We start from the raw sequence: 22,681 nt of genomic DNA on the forward strand, positions 1-22,681 counted from the left end.
TTCCAATAGACCCTCCCTTCTGCCCACTCTCCCATCTTCCCTCCTCCTCTCCTCATTTCTTTCTTATTCTTTCTTTTGATTTTTACAATGTCCTACTTTCAGTTTATATTATACTCATAAGAATAACTCTATAGTGAATAAAGAATTCAACAAATAGTAAGAAGAAAAAAACTAGTGTATGTTCTTTAATCTTCCAAGTCAAAAGTCATCAAAGAAAGTATTTTCTTTCACCAAAATCCATTTACGAGATAAGTTTTCTGAACTTGGAATATGCATACTGTATTTATAATGTAATTATTTCATTGAAATACTGCTAAGCAATATACAACAGACATGTAATTGCCTTGCGATTGTGAAGGATTTAATATCTCTTAAAGTTTTATTGGTATGATTGACAATATGAGACTCAGCACAATCTTTTCAATTGAATTTTCCATGATGTCCAGCTTCATCACATGCTAACTTCTTCACAATGAGCAGGTTACATAACCAATGTGTCTGATACCTCATGTAAAATGTGAGCAGTAATAACACGTAGTTCATTCAGAAAGCATTAAATGAAACAATACAGGTGAACTTGGTAGTATAGTTTTTAGCATGTTACAAAAAGTCAAAAAATTGTCAACAATTAAAAAGGAAGTTCTGCTAATCACGGTTTTCTATTCCCTTCCATAATTATGATATCACCTACTAAAAATTTTTAGAAGTAAAGAAGGAAGCTTCTTTGATAGAGGAAAACTTTATCTATAAAGATACTGGAGAATGTTTGAACTGCAAAAATAGCGCTGATTGTTGATGGAGAGAATAGATGAAATTCAGAAAAGAAAATAATCAAAGAACGTTATTTCTGGGAATGGTTTTATATATGAAATGGGATTTGAACTCAAAATATGAGTGCACAGACTGGTATGACAGAGAGAGAGAGAGAGAGAATAAAAGAGAGAGAGGGAAAGAGAGAGAATCCAGTAAGTTACATCAGGTTACACTGACTTTTCTATAGGTATTGCTGCTGGTTTGTGGCCACTCAGCAAAGAATATTCTTGAAGATACCAGCTCAGTATTCCTGCAAAAACTCATTTTTTTAGTTAAAATGCTACTCCACGTAAGACAAAAGGTAACTACAGTTCAAAAGGAAATAAAATTAATACAGTTTAAAAGAATAAGGTTAAGCACATTGAGCTTATAATGATCACGAAACAGTGTCTAAGAACAGATTGTATTTTAAGTCAAGCTGTTAACCTCTTTTATGCCATATATTCTTTAAATCAATTTCCCAAGTTGTATATTATTATTACTGTGAATATTTTCAAACAAGGAAAATGAAGCTCTTAAAATTTAAATAAGTGCACTTCACCCAAATTTATTTAATGCCCATTTCAAGTCACTTAATATCAAATTGTTTGATCAGTGTAAACGTGAATATTGTTCAATTGAGTATCAGTGAAAATCTTCATTCTTGCTGCAGTACATTTATAAACCATTCACCCATGTATGGTCCTAAATAATTACTGGAATATGAACACGTGTAAAATGATGAATGCTTTTTCCCTGGGAAAATGATTCGTTCTCTTTTTGCAAAAGTAAAAAACAACAAATTTATTTGTGATGCTCTTAGATCTCACAATATCTTAGAGTAACTGTCACTCCCTTAAGCAATTATCTGGTATTAATAATAACACCTTGTAATTTTCTGTGTAGATCCTGACATATTCAAATACAATCCTTGTAACCTAACTTACTTTATCAGCAATCCATCAACTGAGTCCATATATTTGGTTTAACCATTGGTATTCTTAGTATTTAATACATTACATGTTAAAAAGTAAACTATAATATATACTAAAAGTGCTTATTAATTAACTGCTTTATAGGAGGGTACTTCAAAGACTTCATAGAATTTGGTATAAACTAATAAATTTGTTATGGTTCAAAACATCCTGAAGCCATATATGACGTTTTATATAATACACATATTAACAAACTTTTTAAGTACTTTCTGACACCTGAATGACTGAAAATTTATCTTTCATTTTGCTTCAGTTGGTTTTTCAAGGCTATCATGTATGGAGGAATAAAGTGGTCGGTTATGTAAACTTCTGAAAGTTTTGAGAAGATATAAAGTAAATAATTACAAAATTATGAAAAGCACAGGAAAGTAATAATACAGAAGAAAGCAAAAAATACAGATGACAAGAGAAGATTTTAGGCAGTGCTCTAAGACTCAGTCTACAGAACATGTTGTTTTACAATTTCCCAGGTCCTTGGTTCTTCATGTTGATGTTTTTGAACTGTAAACAGGGACACAGTGGGAGGAAGTTTTGGTGTGGGATGACAAGTGAAAATCAGAATAGTGGAGTCACTGTTATGGATTAATTAGAAAAAACGCAAGTAGAAATTTTGAAATGCTCCAATTGTTTAAGGAGTGAGAAGAAAGAGCGACTGGTTGTCTTTTTAGTAAAAATACTGGTGTTCTATAGGATGTGAACATGAATTTGGAGTCTGAAATACGGGGGAGAGGGTACAAATCTCAGACAATTAAATTCAGAGAATGTGATAACCTGTGAAAAAGTCAAAGCTTAGCATTGATGAAGGAGGCAAATGCTGGATGGTGATCACAAAACGGGACATCTAGGGCCTGATGCAAGGGAGGTGAAGTTAAACATCTATGAGCTGAAAATATTTCATTATTAAAAGAGCTGATTACACCCAGCGCACAGTGTAATTAACAATGACTTTCTGTTGTCCATTCAGAACCAAACAGGATATAAATAGATATCCTATACACTATGTATTTTATAGTAGAAACATTCTATTATTTCTGCTCAGAATCTCATATGTGGAGCTAGAACCAAAGTCCACAATGGGAGAACTTACACTGTTTCCAATGTCAGGTGTAATTCCAATGAATAAATTTTCTTCACATTAAATTTTCCCTTTTCTTTGTTGAATTAACCACATAAAGTTCTAAAATTATCTACTGACATCTTAAAACCTTACAATTCAGAATAGAATTAAAGTTGTGAAGGTTGACTGGGGCTGTGATTGGGTGAAAGTCACAAAACCGTAAAATCTTATTTTCTTTTTTCACATTGCAAAGTTCAAGTGAATGAGTAAGTTGCTATGTTTGGGATATATTTCCATTATGGAAGCAACATGACAGTATTTCTTTTCTAATCAGTGTTGAAGTCTCTTCAGGATAGCTGCTCAAGGACCAAGTCCCAGATGGCCGCAGCCTAACATGGAAGTGGAATGTTACTGACCACCTTGCCCTTTTATTATCTGAAATGGAAAAGCATTTTGTTATCCAGGTATGAAAGAATAATAAGCAAGTTGAGAATAAGAAGATACTAGGAAGAAAAATTACAAACCAGAAGACAAACTGATTAAGAAGGAGAAGCATATCTTATCAGAGAACGTCACAAGTAGAGCAGCTCTCATGCTAAATGTTGGCTGTCTGAAAGGTTTTTGCTCTTATGTCTTTGCTGCCTGTTTATCTCTGTTTTGTAATTCACACATTCAAACTTTATTATGAGCAGAAAGTATTACTTCCTTTTTTATCGCTTAGACATTTAGAATACGGCTTTAAAATGCTTTCAGAAATATAAAACGGAGAGCAGACAGAACTGGACATCTGTTCTGTGACAGTTGATTTTGAATAATCAATGCACCTCATTTTGAAATTGAAACCAACACATTGAAGTGAACTCTAAAACTTCATTTTTATTTATTTCAAAGGGAAGGGAGGGGAGACGAGAGAGAGAGAGAGAGAGAGAGAGAGAGAGAATCTTCCATATGCTAATTCATTTCCCAATGCCCAAAACAACCACCTAGTACTGGTCCAGGCTAAAGCCAGGAGCCTAGAACTCTATCTGGGTATCCTGCATGCATGGCAGAGACACGAGTATTGAGCCATCACCAGCTGATTTGTGGAGTATGAATTAGCAGGATGCTGGATCGGAAGAGGGAAGATTCTTGATCCTAGGCACTCAGAAATAAAATATTGGTGTCCTATACAACAGCTTAACCCAGTGCACGACAACACCCATTATTCTGTTCATATGGAATTCATAGAACAAAATCCCCCACAGGTAAATCATACTGCATTAGAGGAATTCATCCTACTTGGCTTTTCCAATGTTCCCAACTTGCAAGGCTTTCTTTTTGGAGTATTTTTGATCATGTATGTGATTATTCTAATGGGAAATAGCCTCATTATCGTAATAACCAAGGTTGATCCTTCTCTCCTTAGGAATTTTTCTTCCTTGGAAATATGTTACGTATCAGTCACTGTCCCCAAACTATTAACAGATCTTTGTAGACAAAATAGAAAGATTTCCTTTCTAGCCTGTGCTACTCAAATGTATTTCTTTCTGGTCCTGGGAGTCACTGAGTGCTTTATTCTGACAGTAATGGCTTATGACAGGTATGTCGCCATTTGCAATCCCTTACTCTACCCTCTCATCATGAACAGTAGGGTGTGTATCCAATTGGCAGCTGGGTGTTGGACAAGTGGAATTCCAGTACACATAGGGTTCACCTACCTGATCTTTTCTCTACCCTTCTGTGGATCTAACCAGTTGAATCACTTTTTTTGTGATGTCCCTCCAGTTCTTACACTGGCCTGTGGAGATACTTTTATGATTGAAACGTTGATTTATGTGATTGCGATTGTAGTTGTCACTATTCCGTTTATGTTGATATTCGGATCTTATGTGAAAATAATCACAACCATCCTGAAGCTGCCATCAGACACTGGGCGAGCCAAGGCCTTCTCCACCTGTTCTTCCCACCTCATGGTTGTAGCCTTGTTCTTTGGATCAGGCATCATTACTTATTTGAGACCAAAGTCCAGTCACTCAACAGGAACAGATAAATTCCTTTCTCTATTTTACACCATTGTGACACCGATGTTTAATCCCATGATATATTGTCTGAGAAACAAAGATGTTATGTTGGCATTGAGAAAGTTCCTTCTGAAGTGGATGTGATGTGACTCAAAATCATGACTGTGTAAACTTGTTTTCTTGTCTTTCACAGCCTCCATATACTAATTATTCTTCTTTTCTCTTTTCCTTTGAATTATTAATTAACCCAATGAGTACTGTCATATTATCTTACTAAAAATTTACTCTTTTGTTTTCAAGTAGTAAATTGATCTCAAACAATATTTTCTCAATGGCAAAAAGACAGCCACTTGTAAAACTCTGCAGCAGACTAAAGTGTTTGAAATAGCATGTTATGGTCATCAGAGTTTGCTGTTGCTTTTGCTTTTTTTTAAGATTCTAGAACATAGCCTACATTTTCTTTTTGAAAAAAAAAATTTTATGTCTCCATGAATCAACATATTTTCTGGAAAGTATTATCTACTTAATTAACTTATTGGTTTGAAAGAGTAACATATATAAAGATTGAATATATATAATGATATTAAAGTATATATTTATGTGTGTGTGTGTTTCACTTCATCCATTTCAATTACCTTAAAGGCTAAAACATAAAGCAGGGTAATTTAGGTTTATGTGTGTGTGCATGCATATGTATACATGGATAGGTGGATAAATTTACTTCTCAGAAGTTAGTAGAGGTGGTTTCAGTCTCATGGATTAAAAATAAAAATAGAGGAATAAAACCTGACTTTGAAACTACTGAAAGAGGTAACTTCCGGCCTCTTAACAGCCATTCAAGGCTCTGCCTGCATGGTACATTCCAAAGATATTCACATTTTTTATTCTCTCACATCTTCTGATATTTAAATAAATATCATTTTATCAGTGAGACCTTCCCAAATGTTACTTCTCCCTCACAGGGTTTGTCCATGACCATTATCACCAGGCATATATTATACTGTTGACACAAATAGAAAACAAACGAAACAATCTTCCTCACTAAAATTTAAGCAACTACCCTGAGGAAAGGGATTTATTTTTTGCTTTAGGATACTGCCTAAATAGTGTTTGCTCTCTATATTAAAACAGTTATTGAATACTTTTTGAATTAAGGAGTTAAGCACATCTATGTCTAGAGAGAAAAAAGTATTGATTTTAGCTTTTATATAATAACTGAATCTTTGATTTTCTAGATATCTCTTTTATTGGGTGATGTTTTACAAACACAAAGTTTAATTTGCTATTAGTGGTAAGAATGACAATAATATCTCATTTTTAAAGTAATTTATATTATGTAGCAGTTTTAGGATCACAGAAAAATTGAGAGAAGGATTCAGAGATTTCCTGTGACCCTAAGCACAGCGTCCCTACTGCAAATGGCCCCCTCCACCAGAGTGTCACATTTCTTAACAATTGATAAACCAACACAGACACATCATGGTAATGGCCAAATATATAATGATATGCATCCACGTTTATGTTGTCATACAGATTATATTTATTGCTGAACATCGTTGGTTGTGAAGCCGTTCATCTCTTCTTCCCTCATTTCCTGGGCACCCCTGTTGTTTGGATTCTTAATAATTTTTTTCTTTTCCAGAGGAAAGAAAAATGTATAGTGGGAATTGAACAGTATGTCATCTTTTCATAGTGATTTCCTTCACACACTAGCATGCATTTGAGTTCATGTGTATCTTTTCATTATGTGAAAACTCATCTCTTTCTAACATTAAATATTCCATTTTCTTGATGTTCCATAGACTGTTCATCCATCCACATACTGAAGGTCTCATGGTTGCTTCCAAGTTTAGGCAATGATGAATAAATATGATATAATCACACATCTACAGATGTTTGTATGGACAAAGATTTTCAGTTTCTCTGTGGAAATATCAAGGAGTATGACAGCTATATTTTAAGATGATGCCTAGTTTTGAAAAACAAAGCAAAATAAAACAAAATTAAAAAAAAAAAAAGAGTTCCAGGGGCCAGCATCCTGGTGAAGACAGTAAAGCTACCAGCGATGCTAGCATCCCATGTAGACACAGGTTAGAGTCCCAGTTGCTACACTTAAGATCCAATTACATGCTAATGGCCTGGGGAAAGCAGCATGAAAATGGCCAAGATCTAGGGCCCATGTATCCACGTGAGAGACCTGGATGCAACTCTTGGCTCCTGCCTTCACCTGGCCCAGACGTGGCTGTTGTGGTCATTTGGGGAGTGAATCAGCTGATGGAAGAATGGAAGACTTCTCTCCCCATCTCTCCTCCTCTCAGTAACTCTGACTTTCAAATCAATAAATACTTTAAAACAAAAACAAAACAAACTTCCAATTGTCTTCTAAAGAAGTTCTACCACTTTGCATTAACACCAGTAAAGAATAAGAGTACTTTTGTTTCATATCCTCACCGGTCTTTGTTTTCAGTGTTTTGAATTTTGGCCACTCTAATAGGTATGTAGCAGTATGGGATGATTGTAATTTGCACTTCACTGATGACCTATGCTGTGTGGCATCTCTTCCTATGCTTGTTTTTCATTCTTTTGATAGTATCTGGCAGAGCGGAAGTTTACATTTTGCGTAGCACTTGTACAAATGAACACATTTGTGTGCTATGTACTTTTTCTACTATTAATCTGTCTAGTGTCAATTTGTTTCAGTAGAATCAATTATCAAAAGTTCAGAGAAAAATTTGAAGTTCTTTAATGTGGGCAATCAGAATAACACTCAACTTCCATGGAATAAATCCTGCACACTTGCACACACTCAGATGCACATATGTGAACACACACAAAACAGACATGACAAAGAATGCTCTGACTGCATGTGTTGATAGAATCAGTAGCAGTAATTTAGACTCTTAAAATGCTTGACAGGGACTCCATCTAGCAGAGTCTTAGTGAAGGGCAGAATCATGTCAAATGTTTAAAATAAGCATAACTCGACTGGCACCGCGGCTCTATAGGCTAATCCCCCATCTGTGGCGCCTGCACACCAGGTTCTAGTCCTGATCGGGGTGCTGGATTCTGTCCCGGTTGCTCCTCTTCCAGTCCAGCTCTCTGCTGTGGCCTGGGAGTGTAGTGGAAGATGGCCCAAGTCCTTGGGCCCTGCACCTGCATGGGAGACCAGGAGGAAGCACCTGGCTCCTGGCTTTGGATCGGCACAGCGCGCCGGCCGCAGCAGCCATTTGGAGGGTGAACCAACGGAAAAAGGAAGACCTTTTTCTCTGTCTCTCTCTCTCACTGTCCACTCCTCCGCCTGTCAAAATAAATAAATAAAAAATAAATAAATAAAATAAGCATAACTAGAGATCAGCTGCAAGGTGTCTGGTGCGTAACAAATCTTCCAGCCAGATGAATCAATTAATTCACAAGCTTTTATTGGGATTCCACTCCTGGGCGAGGTTCACCGTTCCCAACAGAGTGGGGGCTGGGGAAGTTGTGCATCAGAGGTTGGGAGGGCTCCCAACATTTCAGTCTGCACTGTGGTGTGGTGGGTAAAGCTGCTGTCTGTGATGCTGCATCCCATGTGTGCCCATTCAAGACCCGGCTGCTCTACTTTGATCCAGCTGCCTGCTAAAGGGCTTGGGAAAGAGGCAGAGGATGGCCCATCTGCTTGGGACCCTGCACCCACGTGGGAGACACAGAAGAAGCTCCTGACTTTTTAATAATGCATAATTTCCACGTAAGAAAAAAATTTGGCACCAAATCTTTTTCTGCATCACAAAATACTCATATTCTAATTCCATTTTCTCATCAATATTTTGAAAGAACTTTGTATGACTTAATATCAAACCTTCCAGAAACCACTAAGTAAGAACATTAAATAGTTTTGTATTACAAAAAAAAAACACAGAAAAAAGAAAATGGATATTGGATCTATGTACACAGTAGCATATGAGAAAGTGATTCTGTGAGATATGTAGAATAAAGATCAAATATCCATCAAAATTAAAACCAGCTCAGACAACTGTCCAAGGAACTAGTTGAAAACAGGAATCAATGTTTGAATAACACTGAAGTGAAAAAAATGTATATTGGTAAGTTAAATGAGGTATTTACAATATAGCACACTTCCATGATTTATGTATGCACAAATACAGCTTCAGATGGTCATCAGACACTTGCACAGCTTCAGTAAGTTGTAAACCTTGCCCACTGAAGAAATGCTATTGTGTGTGGAGGGAACGAAGCTGCATTTTCTCTTTTCTCGCTAGAAGGGACTTTCTGAGAGCCTACTCATTACCTTCAAATTCTCACTATCTATGTTAGTTATGCATTTAGAAACTCTGTCTTGTGAAGACCATGCAATTAAATCACAGTCATACTGGCAAAAACTCAGATTTTGACATCTTTGGGTAGCCACAAAGTTCCTAGTGACACCTATGTCTGATAAGAACTATCAGTGAAATCAGTGAGGGAAAAGAGTGTGCATTATTTACATTCAGAAAATTTGAAGTCACTGTTCTGCTGGCTGATATCTGATTGCACCCCCTTATTAATGTAGTTGGCGGGGGTGGGGGCTTTGACATCACTATTGGAAGCAAGAGTTTGAGAAATACATATCACATCCATAAGTGTAGCAATCGAATTGAGAGGGTCTATTGAAGTGGGGCAAGTGGGACTTAATTTCTGTTAACAGAGAAATCCTGAAGGCTTCCATACATAAAGTAAATTTTGGAAAAAGTTCGGAAAATTAACACACACTCATACACACACATGCATATACATGTACATAAGGTGCAGAGTGGGCCAGAGGGAGAAAAGGGGTAGTTGAGGAGAAGTAGAGAGAGGGACCTCAGCCCCTGCTCCAGTTCTGGTAAAGAGATAGAGAAATTGAGAATTTCCCAATTGTTGGTGCTTTTATGACATTGCAAAGGGAGTGGCTATTTCCACACTGCTTCCCCTCCAAGGTCCCAGGTGAAGGAGATACACTCCAGGAAGTGGTCAGTTGAACTGAAAAATAAGTGGGTAGTATTACACATGGGGTGGGGCTTGTGGCTTGCAAGAACCTGAAGCTCAGCCTACTTATTTATCTACCTGCCTTGTCCCGTGTCAGTGTCATCTCACAGTCTGCAAAGTGCTGTCAGCCAAAGCTGGTAGAAAGTCCTAATACAGCAAAGGTGAACAGAACAGGGGCACGCAGAACAACTGTGTCACAGAAGCAATATCCTGTTGATATGTAAACCTTAACCCAAAGTAAAATTCCAAAAGTCGGTTGCAAACTAGGCTTATGCTTGAGGTGGTTCTCCCTACAAAATACATGGAAAAAGGCTGAAGATGAAAAACATTAAATCAGCAAATGTTGTGAGAAATAGATGTTTTAAAATTATTCATAGGCAATATTTATTCTTGGTCCATTTTAAAATAATCATTAATGATGTAGGATGATCCATTTAGGGGCTTCTATAATGTCTGAATAACATCATTATTTGAATAAAGTGACTTAATTTCCATAAAGACAGAATTACCTTTGTTTTTCTAACAGTTATCTTACAATCACAAATGTCTATTGCTACACAGTAGACTAATATTTCTTAAAGATTAAATAACAAGCCCACTTTGTTCAAATGATGTTCATGAGAGACACAACGTGCTCCCAAATTCTATTAAAATTATAGGAAATATAGTAAGAAATCAACAGATTGGATGGATGTGCATTTGCCACTTTATTTAAAACTCTTGTGATGCTCATGTCTTGTATCAGAGTGCTGGGTTTGAATCCTGCCTCTGCTTCCAATTCAAAATTTCTGCTAATGTCACCCTCAGGGGCAATAGTGGTGACACAAGTATATGCATGCCCTTCTACCGATGAGGGAACCCAGAATGAGTTCTGGGCTCCTATCTTTGGCCTAACCAACATACTGCTATTGCAGGCATTTGAGGAGTGGACCAGGTGATGGAAGATCTCTCTGCCTCTGTTTCTCTACCCTTCAGACAAAAATAGACGAGTAAAAAAAGAACAGATAGATAATTTGAATATTTCTTATAGATAATAATGAACAACTAAAAATATGCCTTCTTCTGTAATCTGCATGTATTCTGTGTTTGAGGAAAGGTCATTGCATGAAATTATATTCCATGAAGAGACTGTAAGAAAGACTAATCTGTTAAGGAGAAGTTGCTTGAAAAACACACCAAATTAATTACCAACTGAAACAGTTAGCTAGCAATTTATGTGTGACAAGGGAGAAGACATATCCCCACAGGAAAGAACTCTATCTATAAAAAGCAATTGCTGTTTATAGAACAAGTTGAGTGCGTATGAATGTTCTAGATATTAATCTAAGTAATTTGAAAATATACAGACTTCAGTGATAAAGAAATGACCATAGCAAAGCTGAAAAGGTAAACTGTTGCTATGTAGACATTCTACCTCAATTCAAATTGCTGATTAATTTGACATTTGACTTTTTAGATTCAAATAATATAAAACTCTGAAATTGTACCTTGGTCTGAAAGGTACTCTGTAGTTTTCTTAGCTTATGACTTAAAAAGTTAAATTAATATCTTCTTAAAATATTTATTGATATATTTTAAAAAAGAAAAGCAACAGAGAGTGAGGAAGAGGCAAAGGAAGAGGGAGAGAGAGAGAGAGAGTGAAAGAGAGAGAGACAGAGACAATAAACTCCCATCCTCTGGTCCACTCCCTAAATGTCTGCAACAGCTATGCAGCTATGATGTAAATCAGGTTGAACACAGGAACTCTATCCTGGCTTCCCACATGGGTGGCAGCGGCCAAGTACTTTTACCATCTTCTGCTCCCTCTCCGATGCCTTAGCCAGAGCAGAAGTAGAGTAGCTAAGATTCCAACCCAGCTAATACAGGATTCCAGAAATCTAGGTTGTAGCTTAACATACTGTGCCACAACAGCAGCCCCTAACAAATATCTTTAAATGTAGATTGAAATATATAATCTATAGCTACTGTTTTTATTGATGTGAAAACTGATTTAAATGATAATGATTTTTCAAATTGTTCTTTTCAGTTGTTGAATATTATGATTAGTGGCAAATTAAGCCTGTGAATATGGAGTAAATTAACATTATGTCTTAATAAAAACTGATTAAGAGAGAGGAGGGCTAAGAGTATTGACAGGGAGTAGGAGAGTGAAGTAAGCATGGTTGTCATCTCGGAACAGTATCCTCAGAATACATGAAATATGCTCTGTTTTTATTTAAAATATTTAGGCTGGTGCCGCTGCTCACTAGGCTAATCCTCCGCCTGCGGCGCCTGCACACCGGGTTCTAGTCCCAGTCGGAACACCAGATTCTGTCCCAGTTGCCCCTCTTCCAGGCCAGCTCTCTGCTGTGGCCCGGGAGTGCAGTGGAGGATGGCCCAAGTCCTTGGGCCCTGCACCCGTATGGGAGACCAGGAGAAGCACCTGGCTCCTGGCTTCAGATCAGCGCGATGCACTGGCCACAGCGCGCTGGCTGCAGCAGCCATTGGAGGGTGAACCAACGGCAAAGGAAGACCTTTCTCTCTGTCTCTTTCTCTCACTGTCCACTCTGACTGTCAAAAAAAAATATTTAAAAACACAATTTTTGCCATTAGAAGGTACATGTAAAATGGCTGAAACACCACTTGTATATGGAAAATGGACAAATGTTTCAACACCATCTCATTAAAATTTTATTATATTTTTGAAAAAAAAATGTTCTTTTTGAGATTACCTCTGAAGTAAAGTAAAATCAGACATATATCTCATAGCACTTAATTGAATATATTGTGTGATATGGATAACAATTCTTAATGTTGCCAATATAAATTACATAATCTCTATGAGAAGTAATCTTTTTTTAAAGATTTTGATTTATTTGAGAGTTAAAGTTATAGACAGTGAGAGGTAGAGACAGAGAGAAATGTATTCTGTCCGCTGGTTCACTCCCCAAATGGCCACAACGGCCATTTGTGCCGATCTGTGCCAATCTGAAGCCAGGAGACAGGAACTTCCTCTGGTCTCCCATATGTGGGTGCAGGGCCCAATGACTTGAACCATCTTCTACTGCTTTCCCAGGCCTCAGCAGAGAGCTGGATTGGAAGAGGAGCAGCTGGAACTCGAACCGGTGCCCATATGGGATGCCAGCACCGCAGGTGGAGGATTAAACTACTATACCACAGAGCCAGCCCCAAGAAGTAATCTTCTGAAAGCAATGAATTTTGAACTTCCTTTTTAGGGAAAATATGATGCAAACATTTCTTTTAAATTGTTAGTTTCTGATAAAAAACATGTGGTTCAAAATTTTCAGCACATGTTTTATTATTTTTATGTAAACCAAATCAAATAAGACCATAATCATACCAGGGTATGGACACAATAGTTTACTATATTTGCTAATTTTTTCCATTGTTTTTATCTTTTTCCCATGGGAACTTTTAATCTTGGCTTAAAGGAGAGCAAGAAATACAAATATTATTGAGATTAAAAATATGAAAACAAAAAATGTGAATTCAATTTCACCAAATAAGAATTACTACAATAACTTGATTTTGAAAGCTAATAACTTTTGTTCCCACATTCTCATTGTACCTTTAATTACTCTCTCTTGCTTTCTAGAGAATAACTAATTTTAATAGTAATTTCTACCTTCTACTCAGTTTCAAATCATATAGGGAGTAGCATTAGGAGAGAGCCTTGTCTAAATCATTCATGAAATGAAATATCAATGGCATAGGCAAACACTCAAGTTAGCATCTCTGAGGATCATCAGTGATGGAACATGGTATCAGATTTCATAGGCCACATCAAACTCTAGACCACATTAATGGAAGGTTAATTGAAGATGATTAACCTGATGTGTAATTGAGTTGGGATTTTCATTTTGCTATGTTATTGATATTCTTTGTCCTCACAATAAATTGTGAGTACCTTTGTGCTTCATGTACATTCATAAATAGGTAAATTGAAAACTGTATTGCTTTAGCTGTGCAAAATAGCTTACATCAACTTATCACACATCTTGTTTCTTAGCTCAGTTTTTCTTTCTTGACATGGCTCTGTCTTAGCCCTTTTCTTACCAAATAGGTAATAAATGGTCATTGATTAAATATGTAGAAGAATAATGGTGGTATAATTAAGAGACATGGAGAAAACAACATATATAAACATATAATACTTGCAAAAATTATCCCAGAAAACGTTTAAAATTAATATATTAGTTTAAAATAATAAACTGTTTTATAAGATAAAGATATATTTTCAGGGTTATAAGAAAGTATTCTTGGTGCAAAATGTAGTAAAAATGAAAGAGCATGGTGTCGGCTGGCGCTGCAGCTCAATAGGCTAATCCTCTGCCTGAGGTGCCGGCACACCGGGTTCTAGTCCCGGTCAGGGCACCAGATTCTGTCCCGGTTGCTCCTCTTCCAGGCCAGCTCTCTTCTGTGGCCAAGGAGTGCAGTGGAGGATGGCCCAAGTCCTTGGGCCCTGCATCCGCATGGGAGACCAGGAGAAGCACTTGGCTCCTGGCTTTGGATCAGCATGGTGCACCGGCCACAGCGGCCATTGGAGGGTGAACCAACGGTAAAGGAAGACCTTTCTCTGTCTCTCTCCCTCACTGTCCACTCTGCCTGTCAAAAAAATTAAAATTAAATAAAAAAAGAAAGAGCATGGTGCAAAATCAATTCAGTAGATGGTAGCTTATATCTATTTCTTCCAAAGAAGCAGTAAAGCCCATATTGGAAAACCTACCTCAATAGCAAGAATGAGGTTTAATCAAGTTATTTATTTTTCCATCTTAAACTAAGGATAATGAAAGATAAATAGCATAGAGTTGAAACTCAGAATCTGGAAAAACCTAAATACATTAAATCTCATTTTCCTACATGTGATGAAAAATAAGTATATGAAAAATTTATTTATATAAAACAATGAAAGTATATTGAAGGAACAATTCACAAGCTGGTCCAAAAACAATCCAATGGTAAAAATGTAATCACTACAATAAATTTGTGATGGCTTTTCTGTTAAAAGCACACTTTTGCTGCGTCCTAAAGAGTTAGAAAGGGTACAAAAATGGAGAACATTCTAGGCAGTGGAAGAGCAACATAAGATCCTGTGTTTCCATTCCTAGAAGCCTATGGTAGATCTGAAAATTTGGAGGAAAAGAGACAAATTAGTGTTAGTTGCAGGAGTGAGAGTGGGAGGTTAGAATATAAAAAGATGGCCAGAAGTAGAATTATACAACAGTTTATAATCCATGAAAAGGCTTGGGAAATTTATTTCAAATACAGGAGAATCCATGGGGTTAACTGAAAATTAAAGTGATGAGCTTTTTCAGCCTTTAAATGTCCACTCCAGTTTTTCTGTGAAGAGGGAATGTTATGGGGCAAGGTTCTTAGAGTCATCCCAGAATTGAGAAAGTATATTTAACTTAGAAATTAAGGGAGAACAAGGAGAGAAACAATAAAATTTGCCATTTGGGGGAGTAGTGACTGGTGTAGTTCAGGCTGTTCACATTTACTGAACCACTGTAGAGACTGAAATGTGGCCTCAAAGGTAATTATAATAATAAATAAATGAGAGAGAGGAAACTGACTGATGTTTAGTTGGAAGGAAAAGCTTGCCTACATCACCTTTAAGATATTGTAAATTGAATAAAAATGTGTCAATATGTAACTTACCAACATAACTGGAATGCAAATCTAACATGGTTGATTAATTATTTAAACATTTTATTGACATTTTATCTGCAGGTAAGTTCATTCCTCTTGGTTTCACACCAAATTTCCCAGATCCAGAGGACATAATTTTGAGAAAGCAATAGAAAAGAAGAGAAAAACAAAAGCTCATGTCTCACTCCAGCTATTAGAGACAAAATTGCAGTTAAGAAACTTAAATCCACAGAGAGAAAACAGCATGAAAGTTACAGATACAAATCTCACTTCAATGCCGGAATTTGTTCTTCTGGGCTTTTCTGATGTTCCCGAGTTCCAGTGGTTTCTCTTTGGAATATTCTTAGTCATCTATATGATTATCTTATTGGGGAATGGCGTCATAATTCTAATAACAAGAGTAGATTCCGCTCTCCATACACCTATGTATTTTTTTATCAGCAATTTTTCTTTCCTAGAAATCTGTTATGTGTCTGTCACTCTTCCTAGAATGCTCATGGACCTCTGGACTCAGAAAGGAACTATTTCTTTTTTCGCTTGTGCTACACAAATGTGCTTCTTCCTCATTCTGGGAGCCACTGAGTGTTTCCTCCTGGCTGTGATGGCCTATGACCGCTATGTGGCCATTTGCAACCCTCTGCACTACCCTCTCGTCATGAACCAAAAGGTCTGTATCCAGCTGGTGGCTGGCTCCTGGATCAGTGGAGCTCCAGTCCAGATAGGGCAGACCATCCAGATTTTCTCTCTGCCCTTCTGCAAATCTAAGAAAATCAACCACTTCTTCTGTGACATCCCCCCAATGTTAAAGCTGGCCTGTGGAGATATCCTTGTGAATGAGATGGTGGTCTATATTTTTGCTGTGTTATTTGTCACTGTTCCATTCATGCTGATACTTGGCTCCTACAGCAGAATTATTTCAACCATCTTAAAATTGCCATCAAACACGGGAAGGACCAAAGCCTTTTCAACATGTTCTTCCCACCTCATAGTTGTAGTTTTATTCTATGGATCTGCCACAATTACCTATTTAAATACCAAATCCAATCAATATGAAGGAACAGACAAACTACTGTCTCTTTTCTACACCATTTTGACTCCAATGTTCAATCCTGTAATATATAGTCTGCGGAATAAAGATGTTACTGATGCATTGAGAAAACTCCTTCCCAAATTGTCATTGTAATACAGTTGAAGCAACAGGACTTATTTTATATGCTTAATTTGTTTGTCTATTTAATTGGAATCTACTTCAGTCAGGACCTAAGTGTGTAAATATTTTAATGATGTAGTTTCCTCTTAAGGAGCTTTATATCCTCTCATTTATGACAATTCTGGATACTGACAATTTTCTGCATTTAAAATAGTTCTTCTCAATGTGAAACAGTAAGTAAATGTCAATATAAACAAGATGATATGAGATATGGTATGCTCACAGTCGATGACTTTCTTCTGGAAGCTGTATAAGTCTTCTCTATTAAAGAGACAAACCACTTTAGTCCTATAGTCATTAATAAGTACTTAACGCATAGAAGTCAAAGCTGGAATGTACATGGATATTTGTGTAAGAATGACTAACATGTAAGATGTGTATCATATAATGCTTATTGCAGTACTATTTTTCTAAGCAAATTTAAAAAAGGTTTATATTAAGCAATATGTTAATACATATAGTTCATATATATAACACAATTACATAGTCATTAAAATGATTATGTGTCATTAAAATGATTATGTGCCTATTAGGCATTCCTTCTTCCATCCATGTATCTGTGCCCTCTCTCACTCACCTTAGGTTCAGCTTGGTGTTTGCCTGTGGTCAGTGGGTATTGGCAAACCTGAAGAATCTATGGGTACTGTGATGTGTCTTCTGTAATGATGCAAATAGTAAAATAAATCCAAAGTAAGTAGAAGTAAGGACATAATTAAAATTACAGTAAAAATGAATGGAAAATAAAAAAATAGAAAATTGACAGAATTTAAAGATTTGTTTTTGTTTTCAAAGGACAAATTTTCTGTCTGCTGTTTTATTTTACAATATTTATATGAGAAAGTACAATCTAAGCATCTTAATAGTTTATTTATTTATTTTCTAATTTATTTATTTGTAAAGCAGAAAGGGCAAGGCACAGAAAGAGAGAGCTTTCACTTTCTGATTCACTGCCAAATACCTACAACAGCAAGGGCAGGCTCAGGCCAAAATCAGGAGCCATTGATATGGGATAGGATTCGATTGATTAGATTGATGAGCTTGAAGACCATGGCCCCCCCTTGCCCTTACCTGATCTCACCTGTATACACCCTCCTGCCAATCAGACCATTCTCCTTTTGGAAGTAAATAAAAGGTATAGGGCATGCTGGATCTGCCCCTGCTCTCTCCTCTGCCTCTTGTGCCTGTGAGCATTTGGCTACTTCTTATGCCTGTTCTCCCACACACTGCCCACCACTGCCGCCCTTCTGTGGGCATGCCCTCTCTCACTTGCAGTCTCTGTCCCACTCCCTGAATAAGGCTGGTATGGAACTTCCCATTTACCCTTCTTAGGCCCCTCTCTCTTAATAAACCCCTTACATTCCTGTGTATTTCTCTCACTCTCTAAATAAATCTTAAACCTTACCATGCTGCCTGTCCCATTTGTGTCTGAGCTTAGAATGCTTCTCTAAGCTGAAGTCAAGAAACCGGGATATTGATTTTAACTCAAGCTCCCCGATAACACAAGGACTCGGACCATCTTCTGCTGCTTTGCCAGGCACATAGCTGGATCAGAGTTGGAGCAGCCAGAACTCAAAACTGGCAATTGCATGAAATGCTCGGATTGAAAGCAGTGGCTTAACCCACTATGCCACAGTGTCAGTCTCCTTCTTAGCATTTAATGGATTTAGCATTTATTGAAATTTATGGTGCTATAATATTAATTTTATTACTATTTCACTTATTTTCTTTGTTTCCTCTTAATTAGGTTAAATTTACTTGTTGAAAATCGATATTTAATTTTGTTAGTTAAAATTGTAGTTCATGTGCTCTTTATTTATGATTGTATTATTTAATATTACATTCCACGATTTACAAATATTTGTGAATTTCTCAAATTTCAACTTGTTATTGTTTTCAGTTTCTCTCCTTGTGATCAGATAATGCACTGTGTAGACTGTGTATTTCATAGGTCAGGTGAAATATTGCATTATTTTCCTTTAGAGCTACTTGGTTTAAAATGTGGTTAAATTTTGTATTTCTCTGTTGATCTTCTCTCCTTTGGTTGTACACATTATTGGAAATATGATCATGAAAGTTCCAGGTATTGCTTTGAATAATTGTTTTATATCCTTCATTGTGTCAATTTTTCTTCATATGTTTTGGGCTTGATTTTATATATATATATATATATATATATTTAAATATATATACCAAATATATATACATATATATAATATAATTATAGTTATATGGCTATTAGATGGATTACAATTGTACTACTGCCAAAAATCCCTAACTTCCTAAAATATTTGAATTCAGACGCTCACAATACTTCAATTAGGAACAACCCAGAGAGATCCATACTGGCACAGCAACTGAAAGTGAGGTCCATGGCAAAAAAGAGCCACTCACCATCTTCTTCACACCCTTTATCTCATTTGTATGCAGGTCCCAGATGGAACCCATGCATCATGAGAAGGTGGATATATTTGATAAGTAGATTGCATGGGGAGGGATGGGGCAGTTGCTCTGACTTCCAGCTCCACAAACCCAACTGCCTGCCTGACTTCTACTGGCTCCTCAGACCTAACTAACTGTTTGCATATTTATCCCATAATCATTTCCGCTTCTGAGATTTCCCACCCTCAATCTTACAGGTTGCTGAGGGATGAAATTCTATCTTCGCTATGTACTTCCTGCTGATCAGGATTGTGGTAACTGCCTATTCTGGGTTCATAAGCCTCTACTTGTATCAACTAATGGATCTACTTCATGAGTGAGAGAATTTTTCAGCAATCATTGTCAATGGTTGTGGTCCTTGAATGGTCATCATTACTCTCAGAAACTGCTGGAATCTGAAATAGAAACATTTATCAATCAGGATGAGCAAAATTGGAAAAAGAAAAATCATAAGTAGAATTTTAATTAAGACAGAAAAATATATTCTCTTGCTTCCCAAATATCAGTGCCTACTATACACAAAGCTCTCAAAAAAAAGGGAACATTTTGTACAATTATGAGGTACCTAATTTTTGTTTATATACCTAGTTATTACTACTTTTGAATAATGATTTTATAGTTTTAAGATCAGAGCAACCATAAAATAATACACCCAATAAAAATATTTTATCCAACAAATCATTGCCCAGACCAATATCACATCTGAATCCATATCTTCTTTCAAGAATTTTATAGTTTCAAATATTAGTCAAGTCATTAATCCTTTTTATGTGGGGGATTTTAGTGTATGTGTGCAATGAGTCAGATGTCAGCCTTCTGTATATCAATGTCCAGTTTTTTCAATATCATTTGTTGAAGAGATCATCCTTTTCTTGTTGTGTGTTATTGACACCTTTGTCAAAGATTGTAATGCATTAATTTATTTCTAGGTGCTCAGTTTTGTTTCACTGGTCTATATGTGTGTTACTAGTTCCAATAGGTTTTGATAGAGTCTTGTGGTGGACAGAGAAGGCCATGCCAAGATGGCTGCTGGCAAGCGAGCATCAATTGCTCAGGAATGGCTTTGGAACAGAACATGGCAAAGGAGCCTGCCTGGCAACAGGCGGTGATTGGTTAGGGCATAAACCAACCCTTGAACAGATTGGCTGTCTTGGCTATATAAGCTGCTGTACCAACTGAAATAAACGACTCTGTGAGCTGCTCATCTCTAGCCCATTTTCGCCTGACTCCCAGTGTCTGTGTCATGACTCCATACCTCTTGTACCCACTATGCTTCTCCTCTCAGAACAAGTCAGCAGCAACAAAGTCTTAAGAAATTTTCATAGAAAATATCATGGCAAGGGCCAGCGCTGTGGCATAGTGGGTTAACACCCTGGCCTGAAGTATCAGTATCTCATATGGGCACTGGTTCTAGTTCAGGCTGTTCCACTTCTGATCCAGCTCTCTTCTATGACCTGGGAAAGTAGTAGAAAAAAGCCCAAGTTCTTGGGCCCCTGCACCCAAGTGGGAAACCCAGAAGAAGCTCCTGGCTCCTGGCTTTGAATAGACACAGCTCAGGCCATTGCAGCCAATTGGGGAGTGAACCATCAGAAGGAAGACCTCTCTCTCTCTCTCTCTCTCTCTCTCTCTCTGCCTCTCCTCTCTGTGTAACTCTGCTTTTCAAATAAATAAATCTTTTAGAAAAATATCATGGCACCTGCAAAAAAAATCAAACCAATTTTACCTCATTGTTTTCCAATTTGGATGACTTTTTTAATTTTTATTTTTAGAAAACTTTCATTTAATAAATATAAATCTTCAGAGTACAACTTTCGGATTATAGCAGTTTTTCCCCCTCTAACCACCTCCCACTTGCAAACCATCCTATCTCCTACTCCCTCTCCCACCCCATTGTTCATTAAGATTCATTTTTAATTATCTTTATACACAAAAGATCAATTTAGTATATACTAAGTAAAGATTTCAACAGTTTGCACCCACACAGACACACAAAGTATAAAGAACTATTTGAAGACTATTTTTACCATTAATTCTCATAGTGCGACACATTAAGGACAGATATCCTACATGTGGAATAAGTGCACAGTGACTGACTCCTGTAGTTGTTTTAATGATAGAAACACTTATTTAAGATGTCAGTGATCACCTGAGGCTCTTGTCATGAGCTGCCAAGGCTATGGAAGCCTCCTGAGTTCACAAACTCTGACCTTATTTAGACAAGGCCATAATCAAAGCGGAAGTTCTATCCTCCCTTCAGAGAAAGGTACCTCCTTCTTTGATAGACTGTTCTTTCCATTGGGATCTCATTACAGAGATCTTTCATTTACATCATTTTTGACCACAGTGTCTTGGCTTTCCATGCCTGAGAAACTCTCATGGGCTTTTTAGCCAGACCTGAATGCCTTAAGGGCTTATTCTGAGACCAGAATGCTATTTAGGGCATTTGTCATTCTATGAGTCTTCCTTAAGGACTGCTTCCCATGTTGGACCATTCTCTCCTTTTTAATTATATCAATTATTGTTAGCAGACACTGCCTTTATTTATGTTATCCCTTTTAAAATTAGTTCTATCTTTATGACCAATTATGAACTTAAACTGATCACTTTAACTAGTAAGATGACATTGGTAGCTGCCAACTTAATGGGATTCAGAGTCCTTGGCACGTGCCTAACTTTACCTTTAGGTGTAAGTCTGAGTGAGCTGTGCTGAACTATACATCTCCTCCCTCTCTTATTCCCACTCTTATTTTTAACAGGGATCAATTTTCAGTTGGATTAAAACTCGTAAGAATAATTGTGTATTAATTAAAGAGTTCAACCAATGGTATTAAGTAGAAAGAAAAATACTGAAAAGAATAAAATAGTAAGCAGTTCCTCAATAATTAAGTCAAGGGCTGATCAGGTCATTATTTCTCATAGTGTCAGTTTCACTTCTACGGGTTTTCTTTTAGGTGCTCAGTTAGTTGCCACAAATCAGGGAGAACATATGATATTTGTCCAGATTCCTCCATTTTGTTGCAAATGACCAGATTTCATTTTTTTTTAACCACTGTGTAGTATTCTATAGTATAGTATATCCCATAATCTCTTTATCCAGTCTTCTGTTGAAGGGCATTTAGGTTGATTCCATGTCTTAGCTATTGTGAATTGAGCTGCAATAAACACTGAGGTGCAGATAGCTCTTTTATTCGCCAATTTAATTTCCTTTGGGTAAATTCTGAGGAGTGGGATGGCAGGGTCATGTGGTAGGGCTATATTCAGGTTTCTGATAATCTCCAAACTGTCTTCCATAGTGACTTTACCAGTTTGCATTCTCACCGACAGTGGATCAGTGTGCCTTTTTCCCCACATCCTCACCAGCATCTGTTGTTTGTTGATTTCTGTATGTAAGCCATTCTAACCGGGATGAGATGAAACCTCATTGTGGTTTTGATTTGCCTTTCCCTGATGGCTAGTGATCCTGAACATTTTTTTCATGTGTCTGTTGGCTGTTTGGATTTCCACTTGTGAAAAATGTCTACTTAGGTCCTTGGCTCTT

General features: G+C 36.9%; 2 protein-coding genes across 2 annotated transcripts; both read left to right on the forward strand.

The window, feature by feature from the left end:
• The first annotated feature begins 4,058 nt into the window (after nt 1-4,058).
• Nucleotides 4,059-4,988, forward strand: LOC133763652 (olfactory receptor 10AG1-like). Its single transcript, XM_062197450.1, has one exon. The coding sequence runs from the start codon at nt 4,059-4,061 to the stop codon at nt 4,986-4,988; it is 930 nt and encodes a 309-aa protein (XP_062053434.1).
• Nucleotides 4,989-12,003: 7,015 nt separating this feature from the next.
• LOC133763653 (olfactory receptor 10AG1-like) lies at nt 12,004-16,677 on the forward strand. Its single transcript, XM_062197451.1, has 2 exons — nt 12,004-12,023; nt 15,615-16,677. Exons 1-2 carry the CDS (start codon nt 12,004-12,006, stop codon nt 16,675-16,677), a joined length of 1,083 nt encoding a protein of 360 aa, XP_062053435.1.
• The last annotated feature ends 6,004 nt before the right edge of the window (nt 16,678-22,681 follow it).

The sequence above is a fragment of the Lepus europaeus genome, chromosome 7, assembly GCF_033115175.1.
Source record: "Lepus europaeus isolate LE1 chromosome 7, mLepTim1.pri, whole genome shotgun sequence".
Lineage (NCBI taxonomy): Eukaryota > Metazoa > Chordata > Mammalia > Lagomorpha > Leporidae > Lepus > Lepus europaeus.